Raw genomic sequence first — 12,412 nt, forward strand, 5'->3', positions numbered from 1 at the left:
TTGATTAAATCATTTAACTATTAACTATACAGGAAAATATTTAGCCAGTATCTGCTAAATTAGGATTACCATTTATCATAACCAATTTATAAACTATACTTGGTAGACACAACCCCAGCAGACACTAAATTGTTAAGCAAGAGCTATATAATACTAATTTAACTTTTATCAGCAAAATATGTTTGGGTAGGGGTGGGGAGGATGATATGATTTCATAAAACTTTCATTTATTCAAAACTACTTACCCTGGAGCTGAAAGTAATGGTATTTAGCAGGTAACTCTTCAAGGAAATTCCCTCTCCATAGATTCATTTATGGGTTTTTCGTTATGTTTCATTTTGTTTTAGTTAACACACACACACACACACACACACACACATATACACATGTCTATATCTCCATGTGATAGACACATACATATGTCTGGAAATCACTCAAAATAACGCATATAATCTGAAGAGGGGAACCCTACAATTCATTTCCTTTTTAAAAAAGTTTTCTCTAGTCAGCTAGAAAGGACTCTATGTATACTCTCCCCCCCATCATCTTTCTTTTTTCCCCCTTTTACATTGTGAGTGACAATTCTAAAAGGAAGAGGAAAAAAAAGAAAAACAATCAACATAGCACTGTATTGCCTGTTCCTGAATGTCACCAACTCTTATATTGTCGGCATTATTTCCACTCCTCCCTCCTTTAGGTAATCTGTACAGTCCCACGCTTATGTTGTGCACATTTGCTCCAAGGCTCATCGCCTCCGCACAAGTATGATACCCAAGGAAGCTTTGGCTTCACGCTTTGCAGTGCCGCCTAAGTAATCTGTCGCCCTATACTCCCATCTATCGGTCACCAAATGCCACAGCCTTGCCCCAGCTCCAGCATGTCTGCAGCAGCCTGGTTAGAACTGCGCTCCATTATAAACAAGTGTATTAGACGGGGCCCCATGCTGGCTCTAGGCGAAAAAGCTTAGAGATATCGGAATCGCTTACACTGCAGCCTCCTCCTCTGAAATGTAGGAGAAGAACAAGACTTTCTCCGACTTTTGCGCAGCGACGGGCACACAACATCGCTTTGCTTGTCCTCGAACCCCCAAAGGACGTCGGATAGAGAAAGAAAGCTCCAACAAAAAAGAAAAATAAAATGAATCTAATGAGTGAATCTTGAAAGACGCTCCTTTCCCCTTGTTCAACTCCTGCCCGGGATGAAACGAAAAAGCAGCAAACGCTCGAGTCACTCAAATACTGATCGGGAAAAGAGGCTGCTACAACCGGAGCAGCGGCTGCTACAACCGGAACAGCGGCGACGGCGGCAGGGGTAACAGCGGTGGCAGCGGTAGCCGCCACCACCACCGCTGGACCCTGGAGCTTGGAGTCGTCAGCTGTGGCATCTGGGGAGGAGAGAGCAGCAGCAGCAGGAGGAGGATCTGCTGCCTCCGCTGCCGCCGCCGCCCCAGCTGCTGCCACCAAAGGGGACTGGTGTCATCCTCTGCCCTTTCTCCTCACTACCATGTACAGTGTGCGCTGCAAAAAGAAGCGGAGAACCATGCAAGGACACCGTTACTTTTCTCTCCCTCTGGCCAGTCCCTTGGCAAATGTGACTGACCAGGGGGAAATGGTGTGAAGAAGAAAAAAAAAAAAAAAAAAAAAAAGGAGGAACTGGGAGGGGGAGGGGAGGAAGAAAAGGAAACGAGGTCGGAATCTGTATTTTTCTCCTTTTTTGCAAAGAAACCAGAGGAGGAGGCTTGAACGTGTGGCTGCTGCGGTTAGGGAGAAAGTTGATGCCTATTTCAATGAAAAGTGTGAGTACCAGTTGGGTATGCGTGTAAGAAACGCGGAGAGGAACTGGAGCTGTCCATTATTAAGGAGGCTGTTGTGTAGTGGGGTTTGTGAGTGTGTGTGTGTGTGTGTGTGTGTGTGTGTGTGTGTGTGTAGTGCTTGGTGAAGCTGACCGTCACGTTGTCAGCGAAAAGCTGTCTGTGCAGCCCTCTCTCCTCCCTTCGCCCCCCTCCCACGCTCTCTCTCCTTGCCTTGCCCCTCCCTCACGGTTTCTCTTCGGCTCGCCCTCCCCCCCCTTTCCTCTCCAGTCTCTTTCCATCGCCCCTCGCTCTCCCTCTCCTTTCCCTTCCCCCCTCCCCCCTTCTGCCTGGTTCTGGGGAGAGCGCCGAGAAGAGCAGCTCCGGGAGCCCCTAGGACCTCCTCCTCCGTCTATGTGTGTGTGTGGCGGTGGCAGTAGAGGTGGCGGTGGCGGTGGCGGTGGCGGCGGCGGTGGTGGCGGCGGTAGCGGCAGCGGTGGTGGTGGCTGTGGTGGTGGTGGCGGCTGTGGTAGTGGTGGCGGCTGCCGTGGAGGCTCCTTGTGTGTGGTGGTGTTTGTGTGCATTCCTCATCCAACCTCCCCAACTGCATTGCTTGCCTCCTCTGGTCTTTGCTTCAGCTGCACACACGCAGCACACACCCCAAATAGACATTTTTAAGGGTGACTACGATGATTGGGCCCTGGAGATATAAGAATGAGTAAGTATGAGGTTTACTTTTTTTAAAAAGGCGACTTTCTTTTTTTGGGGGGGTGACTCCCCCTCCTCTCACATCACCCTTTCCTCCCTCCTTTCTTTTCTCTGGGGCGGGGTGGGGGAGGGGTGGGAGTAGGAGAGGAATCTCTCTCCCTGTAACTCTGGGTGCCGCTGCCCCGGCGGCGGTTACTGCTGCTGCCGCTGTTCACTTTAGTAGCAGTGTCCGGCCAGGGTTTCCGCTGCTGCTGTCGGCGGGACTGAATGCTCCTTAGTGCAGGATATGCAGTGCGGTAATCCAGGGTCTGAACTCTTTGGGGGGAAACCAAAAACAGTACCTCCCTCCATCTCCACCCCCAATTAAAAAGAACAATGTGAATCTCTCAGATCAGAGAAATAGCTGTGCACAGGGGCATTTAAATCCAAGTTGCGTCCCCGGGCCAGAATTTCAGCCTTCAAGATCACATTCAACTTTATGTTCTTATTTTTCTATCTCCTTAGGAGGAAGGAGGTTGTAATGAGGTTGAAAAAGCTCCTAGACCCTTATTAGTCCTTATTGAATTAAAGTTGTAAATGACTGCGAGTTTAATACTGATCCGGTATATTTTGCAATGATCTTGGTTTTTTGGGTTTGGGTTTTTTTTTGGGGGGGGCGAGGAGAGGGAGTGGAAAGGGTTGGGGAGGGCAAGGAGCTGAGGAGGGGGAGGGGAGCAAACACCGGCTGAATGGATGAATGGATTTGATGGAGCGGAGAAAAGAAATTTCAAGGTAAATGTTTTGCTTTTATAGAGGGTGTCTGTGCTGCCTTTAGCAGTGAAGCGCTTTGCCTTTTATGATTCTGAGCTAGTGAATACTTGAAATGTGCAATAATAATGTGTCTTCAAATGTCTGCCTGAATACATGTAAATGTATATGTATGTATCTTTGCACAAGTACACACACACACACACACACACACACATTCAAGAGTTCTTTCTGACGTGTACAAAGTGTGAGGTATACTGCTCTGGATCTGTGTCACAAAAATCTCTTTGCAGTAATGAGATTTAGTTTCGGGGTACTAGTCTGAACATCAGAGTTCAGTTATAAGTATTAAGGCTATGGCAAGGTTGACCAGAGAAAACCAGTTTTTTTTTTTTTTTTCAAGAACATAATGTTTTAGGGTGGGGGAAAGAAAAAATGGGTTCTCTTCCCTCACTAACCTAACTAATGCAAGAATGCATAGACATTCCTCTCCCTATTTTCTTCTTTCTCCCTCCCCCCTCGTGTTTTTAACATCCACAAGTAGAAAGTAGGAGGAAGCGTCAAGGAGACGGGGGGAGAGGGGGGAGAGGGAGAAGGAGGGGTAGAGAAGGGAGGGAAGGAGAGGAAAGGGGGAAGAGTGGAGAGGAGGAAATCGGATTTGTATCTAGCTAGATGAAATTCGGGTATTAAATCACTGACGTAGGTCACTGGGTAGTTCTCTTCTTTTTCTTCTTTCTAGTTGGGCTTTTAATCTGCCCAGGTGTCTTCTCCCTAGAAGGATGAAGATCACTGACAGCTATCGGTGCTTTATAATAAGCAACTCCAATGCGCGGAATGTTGGTAAGGAGGTATTTCCATGAGATCCCTTTAGAGCTCTCCCCTGCTATCAAGCTAGTTTTTAATAAACATCGAAAGTACACGCAGTCAGATACGGCTGAGGCTTTGGTGACAATCCCAGAGATTTTATCGTTTGGGCAGATTCTAGATGAGTGGTTAGAATGTTCCCTTTAACTGAAGGCAGCTATAGGTATTCAAGAATTGCTCGTCTTCTTAGTCTTTTATAGTCATTCCATCATTTGCAACTATTGCTGTAGCTTTGAGTCTCGATATGGTAACATTGCTACCATGATCAAAGATGGAAAGTCGACAAGTAAGCACTCCCGGGGAAGTACTGTTAAGTGGTGCAATTAGAAGGTTGATGTGCTTAATAGCGTTATTGGAAAAGTCTATCATAAAAATGAATATCTTTATGTGTATGTATGTACATACACATAAATACACACATATATCTCTCCTACACAGACTTGAAGCTATAAGATATTAGGTTATTATTTAAGAGTTGATCAGGGATTATTTCACTGCATTAATTTGCCTTTTTTTCTTTTGAAAAGTATCCTTTGGGTTTCTACACAGACATTTACAACAATTGTCTAAAATAACCAAAGTCCTGTATGTAGCACTTTTACTTGGGGGAGGGGGAGGGGGAAGAAGGGGGGCGGAGAAGACTTGTGGGTAAGACTTCACTCGTGCGCTGTTCACCAAAGTGGTTCTGAAAAAGAAAAAAGAGGGCTAGGTAATAGGTGAGGTGGGAAACCTCATAAAATGGTGCTCTTTTTCTCTTAAATTAGAGCCGTGAAACTGAACTGACAGCCATTTTATGTATATTTATGGGTTGATCTTGGGGGATTGGACGAGGGAAGCAGATAAAATCCTGAAATGGGACAGTATCTAATATGACCTTATCTTATATGACTTAAATCTTTCACTCAGAGTTGCAAATCAATCTTTTAATCACTGGCAGTTTTACAAAGTCTGGGAATTTTAGATGTGTTTCTATATTTTTCTAATCTTTATCAACAATAAGTAAAGACCAAAAAAGAGACCCTATAAAACAACCTTCTTTTTCCAGAGTGTAGAGAAAAAAAAATAAAAAAATAAGACTAACACTCCTGTTTTTTTTTTTTTTTTTTTAATGGTCATATTCTGTTGTTTTCTTTTGTTCTCCTTACAGGAGGTAAAATGTACCCTTGCTGCTCCACATTAACTTTGGAACAGGATCTCAACAGGAAAATGCATATCTGGATGCTGCAGACTATAGCGTTTGCTGTAACATCTCTCGTCTTTTCGTGTGCAGAAACCATCGATTATTATGGGGAAATTTGTGACAATGCATGTCCTTGTGAGGAGAAGGACGGAATCTTAACAGTGAGCTGTGAAAACAGGGGGATCATCAGCCTTGCAGAAATCAGCCCTCCACGATTTCCAGTCTACCACCTCTTGTTGTCTGGCAACCTTCTGAACCGTCTCTACCCCAATGAGTTTGTCAATTACACTGGGGCTTCAATTTTACATCTAGGGAGCAATGTCATCCAGGACATTGAGACAGGGGCATTTCATGGGCTTCGAGGTTTAAGGCGATTGCATCTGAATAATAATAAACTGGAACTACTAAGGGACGACACTTTCCTTGGATTGGAGAGTCTGGAGTATCTACAAGTCGATTACAATTACATCAGCGCCATTGAACCTAATGCTTTTGGCAAACTGCACTTGCTGCAGGTGCTGATCCTCAACGATAACCTTTTGTCGAGTTTACCCAACAATCTTTTCCGTTTTGTGCCCTTAACGCATCTGGACCTTAGGGGCAACCGGTTGAAACTTCTGCCCTACATAGGGTTGTTGCAACATATGGATAAAGTTGTAGAATTACAGCTAGAAGAAAACCCCTGGAATTGTTCTTGTGAGTTGATCTCACTCAAAGATTGGTTGGACAGCATTTCCTACTCTGCTTTGGTAGGGGATGTGGTTTGTGAGACGCCTTTCCGGTTACATGGGCGGGACTTGGATGAAGTGTCGAAGCAGGAGCTTTGCCCAAGGAAACTCATCTCGGACTATGAAATGAGGCCCCAGACACCTTTGAGCACTACTGGGTATTTACACACCACCCCAGCCTCGGTCAATTCGGTGGCCACCTCTTCCTCTGCTGTTTACAAGCCTCCTCTGAAGCCCCCTAAAGGGACCCGCCAACCTAACAAACCCAGGGTACGCCCCACCTCGCGCCAGCCCTCTAAAGACTTGGCCTACAGCAACTATGGCCCCAGCATCGCCTACCAGACTAAATCGCCGGTGCCTTTGGAGTGTCCTACTGCGTGCTCTTGCAATCTGCAGATTTCTGACTTGGGCCTCAATGTTAACTGCCAGGAGAGAAAGATAGAAAGCATCTCTGAGCTTCAGCCCAAACCCTACAATCCCAAGAAGATGTACTTGACAGAGAACTACATCACAGTCGTTCGTCGGACTGATTTCCTGGAGGCGACAGGGCTAGATCTGCTGCATCTTGGAAACAATCGCATCTCGGTAATACAGGACCGTGCTTTTGGGGATCTAACCAATCTGCGACGACTCTATCTTAATGGTAACCAGATTGAACGCCTGAACTCAGAGCTGTTTTATGGTCTACAGAGCTTGCAGTATCTTTTCCTCCAGTACAATATTATACGAGAGATCCAGGCTGGGACCTTTGATACAGTCCCTAACCTACAGCTTTTGTTTTTAAACAACAACCTCTTGCAGGCCCTACCCGGGGGCATTTTTTCTGGCCTCACGCTGCTTAGGCTAAATCTAAGGAGCAATTACTTTTCTTCCTTGCCTGTGAGTGGAGTGTTGGATCAGCTGAAATCTCTTATTCAGATCGACTTGAATGACAACCCTTGGGATTGCACTTGTGACGTGGTGGGCATGAAGTTGTGGGTGGAGCAACTCAAAGTAGGGGTACTTGTAGATGAGGTCATCTGCAAGGCCCCCAAGAAGTTCGAGGAGACCGATATGAGGTCTATTAAGTCGGAGCATTTGTGCCCAGACTATTCCGATGTGGTGGTTTCTACACCTACTCCCTCCTCCATACAGATTCCACCACGAACCACATCCTTGTCCTCCACAGTCAGATTTAACAGCACGGGTGCCACTGCTGGGGGTGGCTCTGGCAACAGCGCTTCTTCAGTCCCCTTGTCTGTGCTGATCCTCAGCTTGCTGCTTGTCTTCATCATGTCAGTTTTTGTGGCTGCTGGGCTCTTTGTTCTGGTGATGAAAAGGAGAAAGAAGAACCAGAGCGATCACACCAGCACCAACAACTCCGACGTGAGTTCCTTCAACATGCAGTACAGTGTGTACAGTAGCAGCGGGGGTAGTAGCCATCACCATTCACATACTCACCATAGGGGCCCAACCCTCCCTAAAGTCAAAACTCCCGCGGGCCACGTGTACGAATATATCCCACACCCACTGGGCCACATGTGCAAAAACCCCATCTACCGTTCCCGGGAGGGCAATTCGGTGGAAGATTACAAAGATCTGCACGAGCTCAAGGTCACCTACAGCAGTAATCACCATCTGCAGCCTCAACAGCAGCAGCAGCAGCCACAGCAGCCACAGCCTCAGCAGCAGCAGCAGCAGCAGCCACAGCAGCAGCTGCAGCTACAGCAGGGAGATGAGGAGAGGCGGGAAAGCCACCACCTGCGGAGCCCCGCCTATAGTGTCAGTACCATTGAGCCGAGGGAGGAGCTGCTGTCACCAATGCAAGACGCTGATCGCTTTTACAGAGGCATTTTAGAACCCGATAAACACTGCTCGGCCACCACGGCTGGCAGTAGCCTCCCAGAATATCCTAAATTCCCTTGCAGCCCTGCTGCCTATACTTTCTCCCCCAACTATGACCTTAGGCGCCCCCATCAGTACTTACACCCAGGGGCTGGGGACAGCAGGCTCCGGGAAACGGTGCTCTATAGTCCCCCGAGTACTGTCTATGTAGAACCCAACAGGAATGAGTATCTGGAATTAAAAGCAAAACTAAACGTTGAGCCGGACTACCTCGAAGTGTTGGAAAAACAGACCACATTTAGCCAGTTCTAAAGGCAACAAACTTCCCATAGAGCATTTGTATTTAAAACAAACACACGAACAAGCAAACACATGATGAACCGGTTTGATTGATTGTGTTGTTTCAACGTTTAGGGTGAAGTGCCTTGGCACAGGATTTTCAACTACGGCGAATGATACTGAAAGGGTGTGCAATTTCATTTTATTTTTACAAGTAGGAAATGTTTGCATAAGCTGGGCACAACTCTTGCTCTTCTTGTGTCAGTGGGGGAAAGAGGAGCTGTATGGAGGGCCATTTCTTCAGGTGACTTAAAGGTCCATGAAGTTTTTTGGTGGTGGGGAATACTTTTGTTTTTCAAAGACTGAAGGGCACAGATTCCCCCTTTCCTCCTCCGATCCTTCATTCCCTCCCCCTTTAAGCCATGGGTGTTTATAAATGGCTTTTTTGGAGAGAGATTAGCACACCCCGGATTTAATACAAGGTTTCTTTACTTTTTTCTTTTTTTTTTTTTTTAAAGGATGTTTGTATGCTTTCTGGACATTTGAATTTAAAAAAAAAAGAATTATGATCTTGAAAAGGATCAGTATAGATGTGGAAAAAACATTAAAGAGTGCAGAGCTATATGATCCATAACTGGTTAGTCAAAATAACTTATTGATGAAATATAAAAATATTTTATTGTAGCACCTATTTTTATATGCACATTTCCATTTCTCTTTCCTTCACTATTTTAGTCTATGATTTATTTGGAGCTTTATTTCCAATGCTAAAGTGACATCAGGAAGGCATCTAATCCTAAAATTTCCAGTATAGATGACTAAATTTTAGAAGACAATCCAATCCACCCAATTGGGTTTGCATTTAAAAAAAATTACTGCTACTTCCTCAGTATATTAAAACATTATCTATTTGGGAAATTTGGACTAACTAGTGAGGGATATATGGAAATTGTAGGTTTCCAGTGAGAGAGAAAGAAGGACTCTTTTCATCTAACCAACCAAAATATAATAATTTGACTACTATTGTAGCCAATATATGATTGTTTAGAGAAATGCAGTTGCATTTGTCCATTTGAGGACTGGCACCTTAAAACACCAAAAGATGGACTGTGCAAATTTATATATGATCTTTACCCTTTTGGGCAGCAGGCAATGATAATGAATTACCATAAATCTGGATCACTGTAAGATGGGGCTACTGATGTCTCATATATATCTCAGCACATGAAATTTTTATAGTTGATGAATACATACTTAATAACTATTTCAAATATGAGAAAATGAAGTAATAATTACCTGGAGTCCAAAATATCTAAACCAGAAACCAATGAATCTCCAATTTTAATCAAGATGGAGGGTATAGGAGCTAATCCACTAGGCATAATTTAAACAATTCCTTGAATACTTATGGGGAGTTAATACACTATAATCATCAGTTCTGAGTTTGAGGGAGCTAGAAATTTCTAAATGTGTCACTAATTTGTTTATTGGTGAAATTTCAAATTTATATTTTGTTTCCATTCTTAAGTGTTCATTTAATACATGGAACAGGGTAAGTAATGTTGCTTTACACAGGTTTATTGAAATTCTATGTAGGCTCTCATGATTGTTTTTTTTTTTTTTCTTATTCAGTTATCAGTTTGCCATTGTGTCCATATTTCAAATTATATAAATTTATATTCAAAGGTTGTAATGAATCTTGTGACTGAGTTTGAACTTTCCTTTTAAGTGTTCAAAATACAGGTGACTACATATCTGCTATATATTAACCTTGGGACAACATTTAGCCAGTACATTGGTCTTTGTCTTACAGGGCTTAACCTGCTTGTTGAGGTAATTTGGATTGTAAAGGTTTGTAGATTTCATTCTGTCTTTGGTGGCTCTCTCAACCAATAACCTTAAATGGAATGTGTCAGAAGATCCAGGGTAGTCCATGAACCTGAATGTGCAAGAAGCACTTTACCCACAACGAGGCACCATCCACCAGTGAGTAAATCGACAGTAATTAATTGAATTTAAAATAAATGGGTAATCACATTTTCCCTGAGGAAAAACAAACAAAAAAACAAACAAATAACCAACTTTCCAATTCCTCAGTTCAAAAAAAAATAAAAAAGCTAAAATTTCATAGTACCTCTTCTAATATCAGCATACCCCTATATCTCCTTCTTTTATTTTTAAAGCATTTTCCCCTTTATATACATGTTTAGCAAGGGGGAGGGGGCGGTTTCATGCTAAGATCATGAAAAAAAAATTCCTCCTCATTTGTCTACTCAGTATTTGATTCATTATTAGGAAAGAACAATGAACAATATTATTTGATATCATAATGGAAATGTGTGTAGTTTTTTTTTTCCCTTTTAAATAAAAGGTACAAATCAAAATCCCTTACTCTTTCATTATCCTGAAATACTATAAAGTTCTGTGAAAAATTGGATGGAACTGGAAAAGAAGATTCTCAACAAAATTAAGCTTTGTTTAAAAATGAATATTTCTATACTTATATATGTGTGTGTGTGTATTAGTGTGTGTGTATATAGATATATATACATATATCTATATACACACACATGCATATATGTGTATACACACAAAAACAGAGATAAAAATGACAAGGAAGACATAATAATAGTGGGCAAAGAATAAAAACACTTTCAAAAGATGTTATATAAATTTAATCTTCCAATATTTCTAGAATGCTACATTGGATTAGAATCTATTTTGGTCAAATCTCATTATTTAGCACTTCTCTATTGATTTTTTTTTAATTTAAAGTAACAATTTCTACCCCTACCAATACCTAACGTATTTTCTAAGGTTTCCAAATTTTATCATGGAATTATCCAATATATTAATGATAAAAGAGCATCTGTGTCTACATCTCGTAGCTCTCTTTTGCTCTCCATGCATCTGTATATGTATTTTAATGCCAAGAAGGAAAGAAGAGTAAGCTATAGCTAAGTGTTTGAGGAAAATAGCAGTAGTAAAGAATTAGAAAGTGGCTATCAATATAATATGTAACATGAGAATAATCCTTGATTGAATTATTTTCATGTTATAATGTAATGTTAGCTACAAGACATATGCAATATTATATGTATAAGCTTTGGATAAGTCACTTAAAAAGCATTTATTATATAAATCTTCCCAGGAAGATTTATATAAATGGGAATTTATATAATGGGAAGATTTAAATTTTATCATTCCACATTAATATTTATTGATACTAATAGATAAAGAATGAATCAAGAAGTCTTGTGATTTATATCCCCAGAGTTTTCAAATATAATAGTGTGTTGTAGTGTTGCACATCAATTAAGATGTGGGTGCAAGAGAAAATTTTAGTTTCTACTGCTTTAATTTTCTATGTTTTCTTCTGAGATTCAGATATATGATTCAATAAAAAGCCCATTCTCTATTTTATCTTAGCATTATTTTAATGCAGATACGTAAATTAACTAAGAGAAAGGAATAATGTTCAGCTTCAACTTTAAGTGGGTTACATGCTAAATTACAGAAGCCCTTTGGAGCTAATAAACTATTGACTAAGGTTATGAATTAAACACGATTCATTTAAAAATAGTACCCATTTGTCCAAGTCTAAAAATACATTTACATTTATTCTCTTCAGGTTTAGCTCTGATATTAGAATCAGGCCTTTTCATTCAGGCCAGATACATACCAAATGAAAAATTGAGGCAATTAAGCAGGTAACTCAGTTCCTGTAGTTCTTTCTAAAATTTGGTTCTTTCCCACCCTCCACTCCCCACCCCCCACCAAAAAAAAAAAAGGAAAAAAAAAGGAGAAAAAAATATTAATTACATGATGATATATAAGCAAAAATGACTCAGACTAACTTTAATTATATATTTAGTTGCATCACTTCATTTTTGTTTTCCCCCCCTCCTCTTTCTCCTACTATGCAGGCCACAGAACCACATTTTTGTATTAAATAATTCCTTTCTTTGGGGTGAATGGAAGATGAAGGGCAAGATGATTGTTGTTTTTCTGAAATGTCAAAAAACTGGTTTACATCTTTGTTAAAGCTAAATAGATGGTCCCAAAGAGCTGTGCAAATGCAACAATATGAACAATAGAGAAAATAAGTTCTCAATTTACATGGTTTATTTAATATTTCATATTTTCAGATGACCCCGAATTAATACATTTGACAAACTTGCAGAAATGCTACATGAAAATGTTTTAAAGTAATGAAGTATTTTTAAATGTAGAATTACATATTAATCCTAAATAGGCACAAAACGCCAGAAACCAAACATTTCTAATAAACAT

The 12,412-nt window shown here is 41.5% G+C and overlaps 1 protein-coding gene across 3 annotated transcripts; it reads left to right on the forward strand.

Annotated features, from left to right (window-relative positions):
* The first annotated feature begins 684 nt into the window (after positions 1-684).
* Positions 685-10,503, forward strand: SLITRK5 (SLIT and NTRK like family member 5). 3 transcript variants are annotated; one of them, XM_051983994.1, is made up of 3 exons: positions 685-1,795; positions 3,984-4,084; positions 5,256-10,503. In XM_051983994.1, the coding sequence occupies exons 2-3, from the start codon at positions 4,024-4,026 to the stop codon at positions 8,150-8,152; spliced, it is 2,958 nt and encodes a 985-aa protein (XP_051839954.1). In that variant the 5' UTR covers positions 685-1,795; positions 3,984-4,023; the 3' UTR covers positions 8,153-10,503. The 3 variants fall into 3 exon arrangements, with proteins under 3 accessions (XP_051839954.1, XP_051839956.1, XP_051839955.1); XM_051983996.1 differs by lacking the exon at positions 3,984-4,084 and having other exon boundaries at positions 686-1,795; XM_051983995.1 differs by lacking the exons at positions 685-1,795; positions 3,984-4,084 and adding an exon at positions 2,337-2,507.
* The last annotated feature ends 1,909 nt before the right edge of the window (positions 10,504-12,412 follow it).

This window comes from Antechinus flavipes, chromosome 3 (assembly GCF_016432865.1).
Source record: "Antechinus flavipes isolate AdamAnt ecotype Samford, QLD, Australia chromosome 3, AdamAnt_v2, whole genome shotgun sequence".
NCBI lineage: Eukaryota > Metazoa > Chordata > Mammalia > Dasyuromorphia > Dasyuridae > Antechinus > Antechinus flavipes.